Genomic DNA, 24,777 nt, shown 5'->3' with positions numbered 1-24,777 from the left:
TAGGACGGACTACCAGCAACATCATGAGCATCCCAGCACAGTAAGCACTCCAGCCAAGTTAAACAATTCATTCATTTTCCAATCTACTGAACACAACAATATATTAAAACAGCCTTTCCCAAAAGTAACATCAAGAGGCCAAACAATACATTTAGAATGCAGTACATTGTGAAATCCAACTCAAATACGTGAAATCCAACACAAATGCGTGAAATCCAACACAACCAAAATCAAATCAATCAGCTATGTTTTGACGGTCTATGCGTTTGGCAATTATTCTTTTCGAAAGACAGGAAATTAATGAGTTTTACCAGTAGCCCGGGCTACATGCATAATTCATCACTCACCACATGTGCATATATAAACAAGGATCCAATACATTAGCATACAAGACAAATGCTATCTTTGGAACAGGCAGAACAACTGCCAGGAGATTACTTCCTTCCTGTTCACACAACGCTACCAAGAAATCAATTACATTTTGAACGATTCTGAATTGCCCAATAGAATAATAAAAACCCAATCCCAGCTGGCCGGCCACATGTCAAGCCACGACAGAAAGGGACAACGTGCATACATGGCTATGTTGGTTTTGGTAGAAGCCGCATTGAACGGTTCACTTGTTATTCATCGTTGAATAAACAATTGTTTATATAGCTGATTATGAAACCGTATGCAATTAACAAACATGCGTAAGCAGTTAGCAGTACTAGTCTTGCTCCTTCAGACTGGCTCCGTGAAAGACAAATTTTCTAAAGTACATTCTAACTTTCCACATGTCTGTGCATGAGACAGCCTTGGACTCGCGTGGATGACTTGGTTTTATTGCATCTAATTAGTGTGCGCACCAACAACGCATGTTTATACAGTAAATTTTTTGAGACGCTTCGGTTTGCACTCCCCGACAGATGGTTTGTCGCTCCATGTACCAAAGATGGGGATATAAGAGGAACAGAAGCAGGGGAAAGGTTTAATAGAAGAATTAAACAGATTAAAAAACAATGATGACCAGACAGAATGAAAGCAATTGAGGAAATCAAAAATGACACAAAATTCAAGAACTCGGGATGAAATCATCCATGGAGGATGGCCATGTTTCCCAAGGAATGCTTGTCATTGTTTAAGTAAACCTGTTTTTCAAATGTTTGTGTCTTTTTTATTTTTTTGTATTGCTTGCCATTTGTATGGGTATAGTGAATGTTGAATGTCAGTCAAAGCTTTATTTGTATGACCCTGTTTAATCCTTTTGTGTATACAAAAGTCTGTACCCTGTAATTAAGTTGGGAAAATAAATCCTACATCATAATGTGTAATAGTTTTGTGCTCCACAATTTGTTCTTTATACAAATTCTGAGCAATAAATCATTCCTGTATTCCTGGAGGAAGTAATGGATTTGATGAAGAGGCAGATTCAGAGGTAAGTACCAGTAGCAGCCACTGGTGCGAGGCCTAGGGAAGCACAAAATCTCGCCTCGGCCCCAAAGCCATGCTTTCCCCAGAAAAGCTGGCCCCCAAATCCCAAGAAAATTTTGTCTAAGTGATGATAAACTAAATTTAAAAAAAAGAACAAAATAGGTCCAAAAATGTATTTCCTCACTGACATCCCCTAAATTTATCCACACCTCAATGCCTCCAGATGCCACATAAGCCCACTTCACCGTTGGAATTCCCGCAGTCTCCAGATGACAGACACAGCATATTGTCCAAAATGTTGAATTCCCTCAAGTTCTTTTCAGAACCATACATATTCACAAAAACAATATTTCACATATTAAATTACAACTTAAATTTGTCTCAAACCATGCCTCCTAGAGTCCTATCTACCAAGTTGGTGGGTTTTATGACCCTCAGTTAGTGTCAGGAGTTTGTACTGACAAGTGCTGGGCATGTGCAATGTCCTTGAGCAGGCTAGTTTACCCCAGTCTGATCCTCTTCACCCAGGTGCTTCTGGCAGGTACCAGAAGAGGCAGTGGAGTAACCAGCGATGGACTGCCATCCCATCCACAAGGCGGATAGGAAGATTCTTCTTTGTTTCACAAGTAAGACCATCTTTTTCATTCTGCTTTACAAACGAGCTTGTTTTCATTAATTTCAAATTCAAGCAAATGTTGGAATAATTACAGGTTGAAGACTATTCAATTCCAGGTCCAACTAATCAACACTGGCCAAATAATCAATCTGCTCTAGCCTGCAATTTACGCTCAGTGGTGTCAGGAGTTAATCACCTGGGCTTTGCCTTCCAACACCTCCCCCCCTCACGAAAAACCAGACAGCTGGAAAGAATAAGGGACACTGTGGACTAGAGAGTAGCTGGTCGTGACATTCACTTCTTGAGGAAAAAAAACGTGGACAGAGCAATGAACTATCATATCAATTCACATGCCTTCTGCTTGCAAAATAAGATAATGTACACGTACAGGACACTTGAGCACTACCAGCACCTTGAATCCACATTCAAATGTGTCCATGTAAATGTGTCAATTCTCAAAAACTGCTCGTGCACAGTCCACATCATTTTACACTACCGAACAAGACCAAATTGGAAAGTCTCTCTTGGGTACATCTCCCAAGATGGCCACAAAGCACCATTACGGTTAAAAAGACCACATTTCCTTCGTCGGCAATGCTTTTTGTAGACTGCACATTTGGCAATATAATGAAATTGCTAGAAGAGCAATGTGAACGCTTCCCTGCTTCTGTTGAATGGTCCATCTTCTTCTCAAAATGGTGCTACTCTCGTGCTTCAACTTAACTTGAAAGTTCAATCAGTCTCACTTGCTGGCCAGAATTGATGAAGAAAACTTTGCATTGAGACTTCATGCTTGCCTGAAGACCATTCTGATAAAATGTAAATTTTTGAAAACTCTATAGGCAAAAGGTTTTAATAACTGTTGTCTGACTTTCTTTCACATATACAGCTGAAAGTCATGTTTCCATCTTAAGGCTAGAGCCCTCTTCTGAAATGCATTGCAAACATTGACTCCAGTAAGTAGGTCTTCAAAAAGAGAACGCTCCAAAGTCTTAACAGTTAAATACAAAACATTAGGTTGTGGTAAGTGATGAGACAACCTAAAAAGATGTACCAAAAATGTCAAATCCTTGGGAAAAAATCAGGACCCCAATCAATTTATCATTCAAGCCAGTGGTGTAACAAGGGCAGCTCTATTCTGTAATTGACAAATGTCACAGTCAAAGCTATTCTGTGGGTCAAAATTTAGGAACCTAGAAGTTAATTACAAAAATGGTTAAAAATGAAAAAGTTTAAGAAAATGCCAACAGCTGTGAAATTACCGTCTCAAATTTCAAAGCAGACTGCCTCTCTAATGAAATAGCAAAACAATAAAAAGGTCCCACCTTTAAAATGTCACCAATAATAAGGTTTTGCATTTTAGAAAAAATGAAGGAATTTTTTTTGAAATAACAAAATTAACTCCCTCAAATGCAATTTCTCTTCTAGTTTACTCTCTGTTTTTTTAAGTTAATAGCAGCATTCAGATACTAAGTTAATTGCAACCAACCAATTTGGCCTCTGCATTTAAAGCCGTGACACAAGGTAAAAAAAGTTCATTTAATTTTGAAACAGCAGGGTGATCCTTGATCACCATTTTGGATGAAATTACAAGTCGTATTTAGTTTGACAATCAGGAGGTGGGAGAAATGCCAGCTTCCTCTAAGCAGCTGTGCTGAGAGTAATCAAGGGATGAGAGGAGGGAAACTGCAGCCGTGAGGACTGTTGTACCTCTCAGTGGACGGAGAGGAAACACAGACAATGGCTAATTGGAAGTGGCTCTCAGCTCCCAGTGCTGGAATGAATGATAAAAAAAGGGGGTCGGGGGTGTTGAAGATGTAGGAATAAAATAAAAAGAAGCAGCTGCGAGAGGCGGCTTCTGTGGACTATTTTCACGGCGGCATATTCATTCCAGAGTGAGTGTCTGGGTAAGCCAACATCCTTAGGGCAGCATGCATGCACTGTACACTTAAGCAAGGTCATGAATATTCAGATATCTCTTAGGGGAGGAGCATATGCTGGTGATATAAATTTTTGATGTGGGTGACTGCTGAATAAAACGACCGTAGCATAAACTTTGTTTATACTTTTTTTTCTTTTTTTGGGGGGGGTGATTTCAGAAATACAAATGAACTGCTTTACTCTCTTGGGGGAAAGTTTGATACTTTTTCTCTTTAAAGTATCAAAGTACTTGATGTGTCTGAGGCAGTTTACTTCCCAGAAAATAGTCATAAGATTGCAAGGTTAAGAATAGGGAGTACATGCATTTATGATGTTGAATGATTAGTGTCAATTATCTTTAATGGGGTACACGTCCTCTTCAAGAGTTTCGTTAACCTGGGTTTACAAGTCAGGTAAAGTAGATTGAAAGAGGGAGAGTGGGTTAGGGTGATTGGGGTTGAGAGGTCAGAAGCCATCACTGGTGGAGGTTAAAGGAATAGCTGGTGTGTATCAGCCCATCAAAGGCATTATCAGGCACTGCAAACTGACCACATCAGCGGGAATGTTTCTCCTCCAACAAGAAAGCCTGATTTCTTTTCAGTGGAGAGAAAAGAAATGTGGAAGTTCTGGATCACTGCACTCAGGGTTCCTGTTTTAATTCTGAACTTTTAAATTCCAAGATGGTTTTAATTCTCCTGTGGGAACAAAAAACCACATGCAATAAGAGAACACATTCCCTTCCCTTCTCACTCTCAATTATACTTTGACTGGGAGTATGACATACCCCTGTACCTACTAACACAGAAAACTAACAGCAAATTTTTCCTATTAAATCTTCCACTGGCACACGATATCCTCTTAACGCAGATACCCGATCTCGCGTGGTGGCTCTTGGAACCTAATAAGGAAACACTATTTTTCATGTAAGCCTTCTTGTCCTACATATCCAACTGGAGACAAAGTGTCAGAGGTTGCCAAGAACCCAATGGAATCACCTCTATGGACGCAAAAAAATGTAGTGAAGCGCTCCAACTGGACACAGGAAAGTCGGGGTGATGTTTCAGGCATCTCTCTAAGCCAGCGACAAATTGGATATGCACAATGAGTGTCTGCTTTCAGCAGGGGAGAAGAGAAATGGTGTCAAGAGAACTGGCTGGAGACTCGCGGAGGAATGAATAATTCTGGGCAGCAACGGCAAACTCTAAGAAGTGGACGGATGTCACTCCAGTTTCTTTCGGAGAGCAACCAATTAAAGCACAGACTTGAGTACTGAAGTGGACAAGAGGTACTTCTGATACAGTAAGGTATGCCGGAAACAGGATATATAAAACATGGTGAGAACGCGAGGCTAGGAAGAGGACAGGAAAGCAGCAACTTATTAAAAGATTGTGTATTAAAATTTAGGAGTCCCTGAATGGCAGAAGGTCAAAGTACCTTGGGGCTGATGATGGGAGAACTGGGAGTGTTACATGAACACTTGAGAGTGAAAATGTTGAAGAAATTTGGGCATGAAAGTAAAGGGGTCTTGAAGGGGGAAAGATCATCATTTTTTGAGAGAAGTTTTGAAACAAAAGAAAAACTGACTGGTATCCTTTTCATAAGTCAAATTTTATTTTATGTTTGAATACTGTCTATCTCCTGTCTCCTTAAACTGAGGCTATAAGTAATAAACAATTTGAGGAGATAATTTTTGGTCAAAAAACTCAGGGAAAGTTCAAACTGGGGATTTGATGGGGAGGGATGGGGTAGGGTGGATGGGATAAGGTGTGGTGGGATGTGGGTGGATACGAGGGGATAGGGTAGGGTGAGGTGGGAGTGATGGGAGGGGGTAAGCTAAGCCTTAACTGGGGAAGCAACTTACTTCAACAGCTAGCACCTTGTTCTCCAGCATGCTCTCCATCCTGGTTGCCATCTCCTGCACCACTTTGATTCCATCCACCCTCTCAACCCGTAGATCATCCCGACGTTTGTACTCCTGTGAAGAACCACAGGAAACGGTTTGACACACATGACAACCGTAAGAGAAAAAAGCTCGGGGGGGGGAAGGGAAGGGGTGATTGATACAAAAATCATATGATACACCAATGATTTGACAGTGATTATAATGTCTCAATGTCAGGTCAATAACTCAGCAAAAAGGAATGGCATGTAATGAGAATGCATAGCCACGCCTTAAAGCAGAGTAAGGTTGCTTGGATGCAAATGTGGAAACTAAAGAGGTCAAGCTACTTACTTAGATTAATATGAGTAGATCAACAATAACATTAAAGCCTATACGTGCCCCTATACCTCTGATGCCTTGATATTCCACAGGTATGTCTATGCTTGTACCATTAACCCTGACACCCCCCCCCAAAAAAAACCTGACGATTAACTTTCACACAAACATACAATAATGTTGGCTTTTCTGAATTTATCATACACTCATCAGTTTGCGGATGTGCATACCAAAATCTAACCACCTAATATTGGAACTGGAACATCATAGCATAGATTAGTATCATATTTGCTGGAGGATCAAATGCAAGTTTATGGGCAATGCCTTTATCCTAGGTATACAGTTCCGTCACATCATATTCAGCTCATCACTTACATTACTACATAAAAATTAATGATGTGTAACGACACCTTGTGTTTATGTATCGTAAAGAATTTTCGAGACCAGTACTGTCCAAGACCAAAAAGTATTCTTAGGGTTAACAGATGTTTGGGAACCATCCATTTTTATAGATCTGCTTTGGCGTTATTTGTTACATTTTTTATCAGTTCACTTTAGTCTGATATTTGCTGAATGTTGCAAAACTACAGAAAGAAATTGTTTAAAGTATGCAAAGTGTGAGAGAGGAAATCCTCTTTCTTGAGGTCTGGAGGGGCAGGATTGGGGTAGAAGGGTTGGGATATAGAGAAATGATGAGGGACAGACAGTAATATTAATGCTTTGATGCTCAACTTTAGCCTTCAGGCTGCACTGAGGCTACATTGTGGGGCTCAATATTAGCCTTGAAGTGTTGGGCAAAACCCTTAGCTTTAGCCATGGCCTTAGGATTTTCAGTCAAGGCCTTTGAAGACCTCAAGAATTTTGCACTGCTTACACATTACATAAATTTTTGCTAATTTCAAGCTAACAACACTCTACATGTAAAATCCCTGTTGTACTAGGAACATGAGGTACAGTACACTTTTCACTGTTGCACTGATGAGGATTCCTTTAGGCTGTCAGTGTTCTTTATTTCAGGGATTGGTTATCGTGTGTATGGTTAGGGTGGATCAGAGTAGGTCTCCTAAGGCCTTGTGAATTCTCACCCGTCCCTGCAGGGGAAAACATAAGCAGAGCAAGACTTCCTTCAGGAAAGCATCCCCCGACCTCCTCCATCAAAGTATGTGTGTCATGTGGGAGCAAACATTAAACCAGGTGGACAATCTGGCCAGACTTCTGCCTGGTATTGATCAGGATGTATTCATTGCCAGCCTCTAGGCCTCCAGCTCAAGGACAAGTTCTGGGCCAAGGTGGTTTGGCAGGATATGGTTATGTGCAGGTGTTAAAGTCTAGGTGTTGAATGTAAACCGAGCCAATGTAAGACAGCATCATAGCAGGTCTATGTGATAAATCAACCCCGTATAAAAAAAACTTGGACAGTCATCAAATCAGTTAATAAAGCTAATTCCAAGATTTGCTATAAAAACAAGCAGAAGTTTGGTGGAGAGTTATTACCTGTTATCACTCCCCTTGTACATGCAAGTAATAAAGGAACAGGAAATATGATTATGATGAAATATGATGAAATCCAACCAGGCAGATTAGGAACTTGAAAAATGAGCAGGTGTTGGGGCAGACCAAAATAAATTAAGAAGAGAAGGGACTGCATTTGAGTTACTGTGCCTGGAAGAAGGATTCAAATCTTTGAATGTGTTTTATACAACTGACCATGTGCATCTTGTCCTGATTTAAGAAGACTGGATGTAAAGCAGAAGAAAGTCAAATTTAACATCGGACAGTTTAGAATGCTACATGTAAGTCGCATACTGAATTTCAACTATCTAAGAGTGTAGCTCTTTAAGAAATGAAAATGCAGTTTTTCTGTTTTACACCACAGCTCAAATGCACTAAAATAACTGACAGAATTGAAAATACTATAAAGCTTGGCCTTTCAGTCATGTTGACATCAATTTCATTTTGTTTAATAGCATCAATAATTAAAGAAACAAATTGCTCGTGAGGACATTTTCTCTTCTGCCTAACATGCATGCTGTGCTGGCTTCCACATGAATGTTAAGTGATCCAACTAACCAAGGAACACCACCCCAGCCATTAATCAAAAAAAAAATTGTCTGTTGCATGCGCAGAACTCAACAGATTGCCTGTCGTCTTTTTGTCCAACAATTACCATGGATATCATTCCAAAATCAATACACGCAAGGCAACTGATACTGTTTACACTGTGTACCACCAGGAAGGATTCTGCATAAATTGGATAAATCAACACAGACCCATTCAGTCATTCCCGAGCAAGGCCAACGTTATACAGTGCACCCTTGAATTATGCACAAATTCAAGGGGTTTAATTTGATTTTTTTCCCCCTTTAACTGCGTGTTGTGATGCAGTTTAATGTCTGCAGACCTATACATTCAAGGAGGGAGTATTCTCAACAATTTTAAGGAGCACAAGAATCAAGTTATGATCGAATGCTGTAGACAATTGAATAATACTGGAGGGTCATGAACAATAATATTAAAAGAATGTTACATGAGCAGTTTTAGCATGGAGAGTTCTGAAGACAAACCTTCACGTAGGGCCTATGTTCTAGCCACATTAATTGCCTTGTTGGCCCAAGTTCCTTGTGTCCCTGAGCAAGTGTTTTACCACAACTGCTTCTCTTAACCATTCGTGAAAGTGAGCATCCTTTGTAATGGAACTGTTTTCTGCTCACGGGCAGTCCAGCCCACCATACTCCACCCTTCTCCCAGCAAGGCCATGCCTGACCATCACTGTTTAAAAATTCCCAATGTTTATTAGACAATCATGGATAATATTAACTTGGTTGCACTAGTTGCCGAAGCATACACTTTATTGTAAAGGTAACCTTGGTTAATTCCTGAAAGATTCCACTTTCCAACAATAAATTACCCCTCCTGACACACCTTTTAAATGTGAGGCTAGGCAAAGGGGTGAGACAGCACCTTTATTCTCATTACAGTATTTCTGGGTATTTCTATCACAGCAACAGTATGTTGCTTTGATAAATGTAAAAAGTTCCCAAAAATATTTGACGGACAAAAGAAAACAGTTTTAAAACATTTACTTTATCATGCCAACAAGCAGGACAAGGAATTTGGAACAGTGATTCTAGTTTATCTTTACAAATACAATATGATAACAATTTTTTAAATAAATTGAATAGAGATCTTTTTTGCTTTTCCTAAATACTCTTTCTCGATTCTCAGTGATCTGACGTCTTTTTATTTCCACTGCCAGCCTCTAGCTTTGTAACTGAAGGAATTGTTGCAGTGATCAGATTAACTGCCCCTTAACACAGTAAAACACACTGAATGACTGGTGCCAACCAATCAGATTGTATAAAGTGTTCTAATTGTGCCAAGTACTTGGCTTTGATTGCCAGGAACTGTAGATGGATGGAGACTACACCTAAAAAAAGACAGGTCCGAACCCAGGGCATGGAAAATTGTAACAAGGTTGCAAGCGCTGATGAGTGAACACAGCTGGAGTTATATGGATCCACGGTCTCTGAGAGAATGCAACCCAGCAGGCTATATAGCCCTTTGGGAGAAGCTAATTAATTTACCAGTGTGGATGCACTTTCAAATTTGCATATGGCTGTATATAGCCAAATGAACTCTCAACAGATGTTTTTAAAAGGCCCCAAACAGTAAACATTGTAAAAATTGTGCATAAAGACTACAGTTTCATGAGATGGTTATGATGGATTACAATTGGCTCAGAGGAAATTTTTCCTCAGTGATTTGGCAGGTGAATCCAAAGTTTATGTTAGAGGAATGTACTGGCTGTAAGCAAACAAATAAATGTAATTCATCCAAAGGCAACTGTTATTTTCTCCCACGCATAATTTCCAAGACTACTGTTTCAATTAAAAGGTTTGAGTCTTCTGAAATTCTACGTCGGCGATTCTCATTCTGGTGGTTTTTATCTGCATTATTAGAAAAATCATCAATATATTAATGATTTAAAGAATGGCATGTCAGCTAGAGCATGTTGGATTTTGATATTTGTGTGGGAAATGTTGCCACAGCTACTGAAAGGGGGGAGGCTGATTCCAGGTAGTGATGCAAAATGTCATGAAGCACAGACAGTGTGAAATATCAACGCATTCATATCGGAATGCACCAAAAAATCTTCACAGTACAATGACAACTGAAAGTCGACATGAAGAACTACTTGTCAGCAAATGTTTGCTTCATCTGAAGTATAGTCCATTATTAACAGGGCCCTGAAGGGGGATTTAAATGGATAGGCCAAGTTGAAAAATGTTGCACTTCATGATAAAAAGTTCTACCTTTTATATTTATTCAGCATTAGCTCAAAAGCTGCTGGTACTGAATTTAGGGTATAAGTGGGACAAAATATAAGGTGAGAGGGACGATCCCTACAACTGGGAACAATGAAAGTCATTAATACCACATCAGCATAAATAAATTACATGTAAGTCCCGGCAACATCAGGTGGGTAAAGATGCCATTAACTCTACCAAAAGTAATCGATTGGTGAGAGTAAACTGGCCCAAATTATTTTGCCTTAGCACACAAAACAGACTTTCCTAGATTGGGGATTGCATTTAAGAGCCTCAAATATTGGGCACATTAATCTGACAGTCTGAGGAGAATTTTAAAAATTCAACTGTATTATTTTAATGGCCACCTTTGGGCCAAATACACATAAACAACCACCACCACAAACAAAAAAATGACGACCATATGTCATGTTTTATTAAAAAAACATTTGTCAACTGTTCCAATTAGGGTTGCATTCATTACTGAAAAGGCACGTACATCGTCAATTTACCTTGGCATTTGAAACCAAGAACAAGTCAATATTATCAACAGAAATCAATCTTTTTTTATTTGCTTTGACAATGCAGGGAATATCTGATGAAGTATCTTATTATCTCACATCTAGACAGGTACATATATACTCATACTGAATTGCATTGTGCTTTCCACATTGTGATAGTTACATGGACCGACAAGGTACGTCAACCTTTTTGATCCAAGAAAAAAAATGAATATTTTGGCACAAGCTGCTTCAGACTGTTATGAATTGTGCACAACATATGGCTTGGAGTGATTTGGATGTTGGGTAAAGAGGAACTAATCATTTGCACTGTTAAAAATTCTAACAAAAACATCTTGAGAAATCACGTAATATAATGATGTTCTTAAAAAAATGGAACTCTGTAAAAAAGGAAGCATTTAAGTTTAGGCATAATGTGCGTAAATATTAACCTGTAAACATACTGTACAAGAATTTGTCCTAAAGTATTACCATGACAACACCAAAAAAGTGCCTAAGGACAGCTCAAGAGTAAACTGAACTGCTTTCAACAAATTTGTCTTTTCATAGCTGACCGTTGCACCATACTGTGCCTGGCATGCGGTACCAACCTGCACTTTATTGCACATGTGTTAGGCGTAGTTATCCACCTGACACTTGGGCCCAGACGAATTAGAGCCAACTAGATCTAATTATATGACTGGTTATGGCAAATTAGAGGGATCCACTAACATGCTGTAGCCAAGAGGAAGAAAATAACACACGGCGAAACTGTCACTGGTTTAAAAGTATTGCCACAACCAGGGCATCTTGTAATAACCACGATGAGTCTGCTGTGAACCCCCCCAACTGTCGTCCATTTGCCAGGAACTGCACTCAGACGTTGCCATCTCTGTAATTCCCGTTCTCTGAGGCATTGGGGATTTGTACTCACATGGGGAGGTGGGGATTCATTGGCATTGCCTCGCATGCTTATCAGATTTTTTGCACGGCAGTTCGACTTGGCAAAATGGCTTACACTGCAAGAATGGAGAGTGGTACAGAACCATACCTCAGACACCAAGAAATAACAGTCTGCAAGCATGAAACCTGGCTCTTAAAGATGTCATGCAAGCCAATTTTTCCTAATGGTCAAGGGCACGTCCATCACAGGATCCAATTGTCCAAGGAAGATTTTAGACATACTGACGACAAGATCAAGGGGCAACAGAAGACATAACATGGGCAAGCAAGGGCCCCTAAGACGTCAATTAACTCCACAGGGGGAAGGTAGCGATATAAGAACAACTGAGAAGTGCGAAAGGGAAAATCTGGTGCCAGAAAATATGCACTTGTTAGGGGACAACTCTGACAGATCTCTAGGACAGCAAATCTCTTTACTACATGTCAGTTCAAGATACAAACACCTGAGGAAGTATCAATGACAGAAAAACAATATCCTACCAGTGTTTGACAAAATCGCCGCTCTGAATGTAGTTCCAACGGAAAGGACTTTGGAACTACATTGTATCCCTGGCAATAATCTGCAATCAAATTTCCAACTGGTGCCCAACAAACTCTGCAGATATTCCAATGTTTCCTAGCAACAATCAAACTAAATTGCTGAATATCGATCTACACAGCAATTATTCTTTCTCACTTCCCTTGAAAGTATTCCCGCACATGGAAAGTTTCACTTCAAACACAGCCAATATTATTCCTCCCTTGAGAACATTTAGGCATTCACTGGTATAATTATCCCACATCTGTCATTCAAAGCGTTCTCACTAGCTCTGCTCTTGTGAATGGGTGGCATCCAGCAAACCCAAAGCGGCACAATTTTCCTCTCTTTTTAGGTCTGTTCTTTCTATTTAGTGTAGATTTCATATCCTGATGTCCACATGTACCTCATCGGGTGGACTCAATCAGACAGGAATGGACTGTACATACAAGGCCGAAACAATTTCTGTTGCAGAAACTAAACCTTGTAGATGACAAAGGCAATTTCAAGGCTGAGTTGCCTTCAAAAGAAAGCTATTTTTAGAGATGTTTCTATTGTCTCTAGAGGACATACGTATATTGGTAGTCAGCATCAATTTATGTACAAAGTGACTGATATAAAGTTTTGTTCAGCATCGCCTGATGATTTTTTTGTGGGGAATGGACAGAATTTGCAGTGGCAAAAAAAGGAGTTTAACCCAAGATAATTACACATTTTTAGAGGTACAGCTTAACCCAAAACTAAAACAGAACAAATGCTTCATAATAATAGTTATCACAGTGTTTTCGGCCATTGAAGGGAGTCATTGGGAATGTCAGTCTGGCCGATGGGTTCATATAGATGTGTGTATTCAATCCCTTCCTCCCTGAAGCAGAAATTTGGTTCCACTGCTAAGTCCCATGAGTCTGGTGTCACTTCCAGATGGCCTCTCCAGTATAGCCATGCACTGTGACTTCAATCACACACAACCATCACCGATACCATTTATTTGCTTGTCGCTGTTGGCACATGTAGGTTAATTATGAATAAGAAGGCAGAAGGGCATTAATTTTTTTTTTGTATGATTCAGATACAGTGCTTCAGTAGACAGCAATGGGATGAATGGCAGGGCAGGTAAAACTGACCTCTGTCCTGAATGTCTCAAACAAAGGCGACACTACAAAAAAAACAAGCCAAACAAATACATTGTGGTGGATTTTTATGTAGAATCTGTGGGCATTTCAGATCAAACTCAAACTGGTAAAACTCTCAGAACATTTCAGGAAGAAAAGAAAGAATTAAATTCTCGTGAAAATATTTTCACCATTGAATCATGAGCAGATCCAGAACCATTTTTTTTGGGGGGGGGGAGAAAGATTGGATTTTTTGGGGGGGTTAACCTTTTATGGCCTTTCTTTTTGGAGGGTGGTCCCTCAATCTACTAATGTGAGCCCATGAATATTTCAGGAGTGTTGGCATGTTCCTCAGACAGATACTGTCTGACGGGTGATGTGGACGATTTCCCATGACAGGATGACACAGAAAAGTCAGTGTTTCAATTGCAGTGGAAAGTTCACCAAACTGCATGTGGCAGACGGTGTCACGGAAGAGTAATATTCTCAGGAAAATATCTTATACCATAATATACTGGGCCTTTTGTGTTTTTTTAAAGAGGTGGGGCTTACATTTACATTTTGGGATTTTTATATGCTTTTATAACACAGAGAATGAAGCAGACCCAAAAAGTACCTCTCTCTCATTAGGTGTATATTGCCAAAACAATGATTTGCTCTATTCTGGTGGTGTTGGCACCTCTTTACACCATTGCATAAAATCAACAATTTCTCAACGTAACCACGTTGCCCAGACCACTGCATAGAATCCAGGACAACTTGGATAGAGGATAAATATCAATTAAATTTAACCTTGAAATGTCAACACCCGATTGTGACTAAAAGAAGATGTAATGGGCTGTAAAATGCGCACACAAGAAAAATCTCAGGTTGTTTATCAACTGCGTTTTGGCAATACTGGAAAACATCACCAGCCACATTATAGACACTGAGTTTTAATTGAGGCTTTGGTTCAATTACACAACTTTAGGCTTTTGACATAGGATTATGTATTTATGATCCAAAGCCAAGCTGATTTTTTAATCTTTGAACCAAAGTACTTCCAAGCAATGGGCAGGATAGACTGACTCTCGTTTTCACCTGAGTGTTTCTGTCAGTCTCCTGTATTTTTTAGCTCAGGGCAGGAGGACACAAAGATATAACCATGCAATGACAGTTTTGAAGGGGGGGGGGTGGAAGCAGTAGCTGCAGATTAACCCATTTCTATGCCAATGAAGTCTGGTGTGACTATCGCACTACAGCACATGATAATTTCATGTGATATCTGCAAGTTTCAGTACAGTGTGCCAATCAATTTTTACCAGGGCTGTGGTGCACTGCTCTTGCCTATATATAGACTCTAGCCCTAGAATGTCAAAGACGCGAGACAGGCAATTGCCGCCGGTCCTTGCCTTGGTGTTCCCACATCTAAACTGTTCCCGGCAAACAATTTAATTCTCTGACGGAAGCTAGTGCCCTCGATCATGGGGAAATTGCCTCAAAACTTGAACAGCTACATTAAGTTACAACTAACAAGCTTGGACTTCAGCAACTTGCGCACTGACTTCCTGTATATTCAAGGGCCCCACTCAACAAGAATCATATCAGGATGAATTTGAAAGGTAACCCCCGACATGTGCCGTAACTGAAGTGTTTTCCCTCTGCTGGGCAGAACATGCATTACATTAAACAACAGAAATACTTAATTACAATTACATCCACAAAGTCCTCAAATGAAAAACACGGAAAATAGAAAGGGTACTTTATGAAACTTTGGTTTGAGAAATTTATAGAGTAACTTACATTCCTGATGAACTCGGCTCCACTGTATTTGAGACTCAACTCATATAGAGCCTCTCCAAATGATTTGGCCCATTCCTGAACTCTGATTTACAACAGAATTGACATAGGAAAAATGAGAAGGTGCAATTAGATCAGTGTATAAAAATCACTCTCAAGCGGTGATTAAATGACATATTCAAGGAAACAGTTAATGCACGAATCTCTCGCAAACTATTCCAAAAAGGTTAAGGGACTCTAATACTTTTTGTGCCTCAAAAGCAAGTATTTGACAAGCCAGTGTAATCCACACAAATTATACTTTGAGAGTCTGTTCACGAGGTATTGAGCCATTAAAAATACAGGTGCAAAAAATGACAAGAAGATAACAGTTTAGACAATAAGACAGTTAAGTTTCACATTTCTCACCCTTCTCCGTCAATGTTGATTTCTGCAGTGACTCCTACGACAACAGCAGTCAGCAGAACCAATCTGAGATTACTTGACATCCAGCGTGTCATGATCCAACACAAGTCATATCTCCCACACGATGGACGAGAAATCTCTGACGACAGTTTACGTAGACACACACACACACCACCTCCACCAGTCTTTGGAATGGTTAATCCGTCACCGCTAGTGTGTCTGTGTTGACACTACTTCTAGACGTGTGTGCTCTGCTCTCTTCCCTACTCCTCTTCTTAGTTTTGAGAAGTAGATGCCTCGGGTAATAGATGAATACTTGGGCTCAGGAAACTTACGTATCTGTAGTACTGTAACTCGTAGCTCTCTAAGGTCTCTTGACCAGGACTTGATCACAGACACCAGGTTACATGTGTAAGTGAGCTGTCACGCCGGTAGCTATTTTTCCACTTTGTCCATCACCGCCTGCTAGAAATATTGATTTTTTTTTTCAGCACTCTTTATTCTTAGTTTCCGATATTTATCTCCTGATATGTTTTGGGGGGTGCTAAGAAAGTTCAGCATGTGGTGGTCAACTGCACTTTTTCCCCCTTAAATATTTGCCAGAACTCTCCCCATGGAACGCATATTATCTTCCACTCTTGCAGTAGTTCATGCACAAAGGCTACCTTCTCCTACACTGCCCGTCTCCATGGATGAGGCAGAAGATACCAGCAGCCTTGCTGGCAGACACACACACACATACTGTGCCTCACTTGTTAATAATTAATTGCGTGCGTTGTTCGTGTACAAGGCTCGGCCTGGCAAGTCAGTGACACAATCTAAAGACCAATCGCTAGCTTGGAATGGTTGACTGGGGACGAATTGATTGGAAAGCTGGAGGGGGGATTTGTAAGGATTGGTGTTTAGGTCTTAAGAATCTAAATACAAAATAGCCCATCAGTGAATTCCATCTTTATTGCTTGAATTAAAAAATGGCTTTCTGCAGCTATTTAAAAGAAACCTGGAAATCCAGGTATACAATGGACGCTTGGAACATTGCTGATTTGTAAAAACAGGACTGTACATGTATGTTCACACACATCTAATGTAAGCCTGATTTGATTTTTCTGGAGTAAAATGCTGCTGTGGTCCAAATGAATAAAAGGTTTGCAAAAATTGTCATTGAAAAAGAAATTAAAATTACCAGTATCAAAAATAATGACAAATTCTGAAATGATGGTACAGTGTATATGTACAATTTTGCCAAATGCAATATCAATGAAACATGAATCATTAGAAGTAATGTATTTATTATAAAAGTTCAAAACATTCTTTACAAACATTACTGTTGAATTTGAAAGTCTACACAGGTTTGATATCGCTTGAAGTTCAAACTAGGCAGTTTCGCATATTTCAGAGTAATTAATCATTCCTCATCAAAAGGAACAAAATTGAGTTTTAGTTTGTATGCAGTGAGGTGTTGAAATCTATACAGGCAAAAACCGCCAACAATTTATGCCTTCACATCGAGGACTTGAAACAAATATGGTGGGCATGGTATGCACAATTTAACGCATGCATTATCTGCATCCAAAAAGCTGCAAGTTTCTTGAGCCATCTCAATAACATTAAAATAGTCACACTCGATCCAAAATTAAACACCGACTTCCCACTGACATCAACAAGTAATTATTAAGTGAAATACCAAGATAAAATCTGACATCTTCAGGTATACTGCAATACATATTTTATGTACTGCAAAGTACTAAGCTGAAGTTAGAGCTAGGTTGAAAATGAAAAGAACACAATGCATATTTACCATTCTGAAAAAAGAATGACTCCCAAGCAAGGGCCTATTCCCAGGAGGACGGGGGTATATCCACCCCCTAATTTTTGGACAGGGTAGAGGGACCATTAAGATAATCCCCACCCCAGATGTTACTGCTTTAGGAGGAAAAAAAAAAAAAGAAGATGGAAAAATACTTAGGCATACATAGATCAGCCTTAGTATGATAACATTCGGCAATTTCACAGCGTCAGAAAAATGCACATATCCTCCAAAATCCAATTTTATGGGGGGGGGGAGATACCAACAACAGTTCCAAATGGTTTCCAGAGGTTTGTCAGAGAGATGGATAAAAAGGGGTACGGAATAAAAGGTCTAAAACTGGGCAGTAAACTCTATGGCATTTATTGCAAGTGCACAGAAAATTCTTGGATTTATTAGGCCTCCTCTGTTTACCCTCTCAGGTTACTATGGCAACTTAAAAATCAATAAACTTTTGTACATGATCACAAAGCTGACCACACGTATTGATCACCCTTCTCATCATGTTTCCAAGATTGAGAACCTTCAAGAAATGAGGGGTGATTCCGTACCCAAAGCTAATCAATAATGGTGAGCACTCATAAATATCCTTTACACTGTAGCCGTTTGTGCCAAGCTCTACCTTGGCTCTTTACCACACACTTCTGCAACCTGTCCAAATATTTACACTTCTCAGTATTAAAGTAATCCTACAAATATGAACATGCTGGGGAGGAGGTTAAATGGTGAATGGATCTTAAGGGTTGACAACCTTGCCTAAGAAGCATGTGTAAAAGCTTAGAGAAGGGAATGTATTATGTAGACTAATCCATTTGTGATGCAAGATCATGGGAATTGCCCAAAGTGCCCAGACGTAGTTTAGCTTCATTCTGGTTTCCATTTCACATCTTTTTCAACAAGTGTGGCATGACCAGGACTGGTCTGCATATAACGGACATATACTCCTGCACACAAAAAATAAATTAAGCACAAACATTTTTCCTATGGTTTTCTACAGCCAAATTGCCACTTACTCTTAATCCTTTTGTACACTGTCCTGAGGAGGAAAAGAGGTCAAGCCAAACAATCACCGAAACCAACGCTGGGGAGTCATGAGGCACATAAACAGAACACAGTTTTGCCAAGATTTGCTGGCAAGTGAGTTCAACAGAGCATGGATGACAGAAATGATTCAAATACCAGCAAATGTTTCTTCTCCACAACCAAACCATGCCCTCTCTCTTTATATCACACAGACTGCTACATTATCCCTGGTACTTTGTCTATTCAAGTCATACTTAAAGAGAAGTTTAAATAAGCCAACAGGTGTTTCTTTTTTCTTTTCCAAATGATTATTACAGTTATTTTGATTAGATGTGGCCATCAGTGTAGTGGTGCCAGGTAGATTTACACTTTTTTAATAAAGAAGATCTGTGGTTATACAATGGTTTGATGGCAACATGGAGAAAAAAAGAGAACAGATACGACTTTGTTAAGGCAAAACAGAGGCTCATTCAAGAAAACAGCATGTATGTTACTTTCCAATTGACAGCCAAATAAGATTTTACATGCCCTAAAAAAGGACTAATTTCAACAAAAATCTTAGTAGAGATTAAAAGTTTGGTAAAATATGCAGAGTGCCAATGGGACATTTTGTCAGGCCCCGTGAATTTCTAATAAGTGAGGCACATTTTCCTTTCAATTTATCATCAAATCGGAATAGAAAAAGGATGGAAAAATGAAAGGTCAACAAACGGGAAGACTGGCAACACTATAACCACCCCTACATGTCAGATGCACACTATAACCACCCCTACATGTCAGATGCACACTATATCCACCCCTACATGTCAGATGCACACTATATCCACCCCTACATGTCAGATGCATTCAACTCATCTGATTACAGAGCAGGCTTATTTTTTTCATCAGGCCGCCACCACATCTGACTGGCACCGCTAAAGATGGCACTCAGGTGCACAGATCAATAAGATCAATGACTGCAACATTATCAGCTATTAGTATTACCTATTGATCAGCCACTGTATAGAGCCCACGTACAGCTGGCCCTACATCCATGCCCTAACACAGCACAGCTGAAGCCAGATCAATAAACGGAGTGGAGACAGCTTATTGTACTGACTCAGCTTATGAATACTGGCTTATGAATACTGGTTGGTAGCGGTGTCCACGGCATGGGCGTTGCCAAGATTTGTTTCCGGGGGGGAGGGGGAGGAGAATAAAGCACTCATGAGCAGCAACCTGACAAGCCATAAACGGAAGAAGGGGTCAACTCCATTGAACTTTTAAGCAAACTGGTGATTTATGCATTTCCCTTTTTCTTCTCTTTTTCCTATTTCATTCGCTGTAATTTCCTTTTCTCCCCATATTTCGGTTTCCTTTTCTTCCCCAAGGAGGATGGGGGTTAAGGGCCCCTTTCTCCCCCCCATGACCATGGCATTGGACACCAAAACTTTGGAGTTTCCTTTTCACTCATTTTCACAGGTTTTCTCTCATTTGGAATAGCTGATTCACTCGTTTTCAATACTGCCTGTAGTCCTCATTTGAATTGAAATGACTTTTAAAACATGAGGGAGGGAAATTGTGGTGACGCATGGAAAACAATGAACTAGCCAGGAAACTTGTTTCTGGATCCAATTACTGGCAATCATCGTGAGGGCGCTCCAGTTCCTTATGACGGGCATATGTGTTTGGTAATAAAGTGGTTAGTTTTCCCTTTATTTTAAAATGGATTGATGTTCAGTGAAACAATGAAATTTCACATCTCCAATGATTTCTGGGGGTGTAAAAAAAATAAGAAGTCATCTTTAAAAATTTTCTTCTCACTTCTGTATTTCAAACCCACCTTCATTCCTGATTGGAAAAAAGTCTTTCAAGTTTCTAAGATTCAATCATTCTTTGTATTTTGGTCCTAAATAGGGCCCATCGGAATTGGGAAAATTCCTGTATGCAGGAGTATGCATTAACTTCTTGCTGAATCATATTACATATAGGCTAAAATTATTACTGTTGCTTCAGGATACCCGCATCGGTTCTGAGGTTATGCCAAAGAAAACTATCACTAGAACTAGTGGTAAAGTCACACAAAAAAAGGTGTTTACATTATTTTTTCCCAGGTATTTGAGGACACATTACACTGGTATTTTCCAGTGCACTTCACTTCAACTTGATCCAGGATAAATATCAGGGTCGTATAAAATGGGCAAACACTGGAATTTAACACGGAAAGAAATGAACCGACTCAAGAAAATGGTTGATGGCTGCAGCTCCTTATGCTTTGTAATAAGATCACTACAAATCCACAGAAAGTCATGTGTCAGTCACCACATTCAAAGTCAAATCACAAGTGGGTTCAGTGAACAAAACTGTCCTTCATTCATTCCCTATGATTCACGACCAGACCTGTAATGATTGGACCTGTAACTACAACCGATCTTTCGACAGAAATCTGTGAACTACAAAGGCCTCACAGATGAGAGCAACTACTCCCTTTTCAAGCAAAGTATCAAGCTCCAATTTCAAGAATACGGAGCAGCACTCTCACTTCATTCTCACTTGCTCACCAGCATTTTCCACACAACCAAACAGACCGCCACAACATGGTACTAAACCATACATTGTGAGACCAGCTTCCTCCCTGCATTATTACTTATTGATTAGACCTTGGTATCACATTTGTTCCACTCCTTTGAGAAATATCGACAGCAATAAATCAGACAATCATGACCATCCCGCACATATTTCACTCCTTTATCGCTTGAACTATGACGTAGCACGTGCACTAGCACGTCAATAAAACTTAAATAAAGCCCAAAAAGGTAAGGGTTTCTTAGTTTTGTCTCGCAGCACAGAAAGATGATCTGTTGATGGCCTCTTCACAACTTTTATTGTCACATTGTAACAGTAATACGGGTAAAAAAAATTTTTTCTGTAGTATCCATATGCTTGATACAATACATAAAAGTAAAATACCAAAGAAATATGTATTGATACCAAATTGTTACTACCTGCAAAAGTACAGGTCCAGAACCATTTTAGGGGGGCAATGGAATTTTAGAATTTACTGATAACTAACCTCCATGAGGCCTTCCAAATGGTTAAGGTCAAATTCGGGGGCTGTTTACATGCTTTGGGTTGGGAAATAAAATGTTTCAAAAACATATTTCTCTCATTACTTTTCAAAAAACCACATTTCAAATTTGCCCCCTATTTGTGTGTGTGGGAGGGGGAAGATCCCCCAATGCCTCTATCTCACCCCTTGGATCTGCCTGTCAATCCAACACTTGTCTTTGTACTTCAGTTAACTGGAAAAACAAACAAATGTACTCACCAGATTCTATGCTACGACGACAAGTATAATCCACAGACTTTGTCCAGAGGCTAAGAAAGAGGATTTTTCTTGAAGAGGGTCCTTCTACAGGTGCAAGTTGATGAACTTATGGAGAATGGTTTCAATCCTCTGTAAAGAAAACAAAATCATAGCTACACGTACTTGTAATTACATATACGCAGAAGTCTGCCACTGACAAACATCGCCCAAAATTGTGCACGCACTTCCAAACTTTGCAGCAAACTCATCCATTGCTGACAACACCTGTTCTATCAAAGTGCATGTGTCCCATTCAAGCTTAAGGAGAGCTATTTCATTTAGTATTTAGTACTAGTATTTATGCTTGTTTTAGTTAATAGCTGCAGGAGATGTTGTGTTTGCACACATGGCCAACCATAGATTTTCCGACAGCTGGTTGGCACAAACTGCAGATGCAACTACACCTGTTTGATCTTTTCTTGCAAATTGCAATATAGTTTATTGGCTTAATTGTGAATGGTGCTCACTAGAGATGACATGCTAATTCCGGGCAAGATTTGTATCTTTTAAATTTCGTATGCATCAAGTAAAAAATAAAATCCACCATCCATTAGGTAAATGGTACGTCACAAAATAACCATCACAGAACATCATTTGCTACAACTGTAAAAATAACTACATTAATTGAATCATACCTATAAAATCATGACTGAAATGTCATTCTCGTACCTGATGCAATATTTTTCATCCTCTTTTCAATCCAAGCTATAGAACAGCAGCCAGTCAGCTTACTTTTAGATGATCCTTCCTGCAGCTGCAATTTGTCTGAAACTCATCAGAAAAACCACCATCGGCCCTCGAACTTCAACTATAAAGAGGAAATAATTTAAGAACCAAGTAGAATAGAGCTCTACTGAAGTTCTTTTCAGTTATATCTAAACTACAATGCCAAGAACATCTGAATAAATACAGTGGAAATTAAGAAGGGCAATAACCCTGATATAAACAGTTTTACAATTTAATACAATTAAGGTACTACCTGACTTCTGACCTCCAGAATGCTATAGTGAATGCTGGTCAAAGCTGAATGCCCTGGGAGTCCAGGGTTCAAATCCAATTCTAGTTGATTTCATTCACAAATGAATATTGTGTTTAATTCTAGTTTTATGGCTTGTTCATAGACATGTATACTCACGGTATTCCAAAGTTACAACATGACTGTTTAAAACAACTTTTAAACAACTTACCAGCTGATGTAATAAAAGACTTAAGAATTTGGGCCAAAGTGTATAGTTATGGCTCTCTTTTAATCCCTAAAACCTGAAGATATAAGCAAGAAAATAACAAATTTTAAACAAAAACAACACAACCAAAGACAGAATAGGAACATATTTTGTCACAGACACCCACACAATTCCATGAAATAAACACGTATACAGAGGTATCAAAACATAAAACTTCTAAATCATTAACCAACAAATACTTGAACTGTATGGTGCATATTCACCTGTTAAAGAATTCCAATTTGAGCCTTGCCCAGCTACTAATCCTCTGCAAGTTGCAATGCAGTTTCCAAAATAACTCACAGAAAAAAGTACCTTTCACAGCAAGTGTTTTGTTTACATTTTCATTAAAATATATCTATTAGAGAAACTGGGGTCCGAGTTTTGAGTAAAGCAAATTTTAGCATAGAAAAGTTCTATACTCTGCAAAAAACAAGCCACAAACTGAAGAACCACCACTAGATAGCACCACAAACTGACAATTTGCCACAGTTTGGTTTACATCAAATACAAAATCTGTTATTTCATTCAGTTCTTTCAAAAAATGGAATTACGAGCACTCAATATAATCAGAGCTGATAACAGAAAGTTCACAGTACAGTGAATGTTCAATGAAAAACTTAATAACTGTAGGAACAATAAAATCTCAGATGTCGATTATGCACAATGAGCCTCAAGCACTGTAATTACTTGACATATTTTTAAGTGTTCACAAATTTAAGAACATTTTATCCTGGGTGATCCCTTAGCTTCCTCTGAAAATAAGTGGAAGGTATAATAGTTGTGGAGAACGAAAAGGATAGTGGACAGATGCTTATTTCAAGCCAATGATTCTAACTTTCTGGTGTGCCACTAATACTCAGCTGTGGAAACTTGAGTCTCATTCTGTTGGATCAAGTTCACTTCTACCAGTGCCTTATGAACACAATGATAAACAAATCATGTGATCTCTTCTGCTTGATGTGTAGTGTGAACCCAAAACTGGATGATTCATAAACCAGGTACTTGAAAACATTACAAGGTTAACCGAATGAGGAAATTTCCCCACTCTGATGTGAAAAACCCCCCCCGACAATAAATGAAGGATTTTAGACAGTTTCACTCTTACAAGGGGAAACCCAAAACTGGGAACTATTACAAAAAGTGCAGATGATCATAATTCCCATTCCAATTTTTATAACTTGTTTTTCATTACATTGATTAACTTCAAGCCCAAAGCAATGTATCAGTCAAAGCAATCACTGCATGATGCACTGGGAGATGCAAACCAAAAGCAAACATTGAAGTTATTTTTCTGCCTCACTTCTGAATTGATGACCCTAAAATTTCAACTCTAACATAATTCTCCCACAAAATCATAAAAAAGTCTTTGTACAAGTTTCAGAAGTATATATGACCATTGGTATCTAAGCAGATAAAATTTGTATAATTTTTAACAGTGTACAGTCACAAAGATATGAAGGACGGGATCAATTCTTGCACAATACCAAATAACGTGTTTAACACAAGACTACTGTACATGATTATGATTTTACATACACCCTAGGGGATTAGGGTTAAATAAGGAATCTACATTGGTTGGAATGGGTAGCCTAGTGATGTAAAACAGGACCACCTAAAACTCCAGC

At 39.2% G+C, this 24,777-nt stretch overlaps 1 protein-coding gene across 8 annotated transcripts in view; it reads right to left on the bottom strand.

Annotated features, from left to right (window-relative positions):
* LOC110982123 (voltage-dependent calcium channel subunit alpha-2/delta-3-like) overlaps window positions 1-23,023 on the bottom strand; it is a 79,304-nt gene extending 56,281 nt beyond the window's left edge. For 2 of the 8 annotated variants that reach the window (XM_022240319.2, XM_022240318.2), the window contains exons 1-3: window positions 15,754-17,599; window positions 15,349-15,430; window positions 5,811-5,924 (exon numbers count right to left, since the gene is read on the bottom strand). In XM_022240319.2, coding sequence (XP_022096011.1) covers window positions 5,811-5,924; window positions 15,349-15,430; window positions 15,754-15,845 — 288 coding nt within the window. In that variant the 5' untranslated portion in view covers window positions 15,846-17,599. Of the gene's footprint in view, window positions 1-5,810; window positions 5,925-15,348; window positions 15,431-15,753; window positions 17,600-18,570; window positions 19,041-21,887; window positions 22,017-22,595 lie in introns of those variants that run through there. The other 6 variants (XM_087135331.1, XM_087135332.1, XM_087135333.1 and 3 more) reach the window with 6 other exon arrangements.
* Window positions 23,024-24,777: the final 1,754 nt, after the last annotated feature.

Source organism: Acanthaster planci, linkage group LG04, assembly GCF_054643075.1.
Source record: "Acanthaster planci isolate LZ-2023a linkage group LG04, COTS_SCS, whole genome shotgun sequence".
Taxonomy (NCBI): domain Eukaryota; kingdom Metazoa; phylum Echinodermata; class Asteroidea; order Valvatida; family Acanthasteridae; genus Acanthaster; species Acanthaster planci.
The sequence above is the reverse complement of the archived record's forward strand: the minus strand, read 5'-3'. Positions and strand labels throughout refer to the sequence as shown.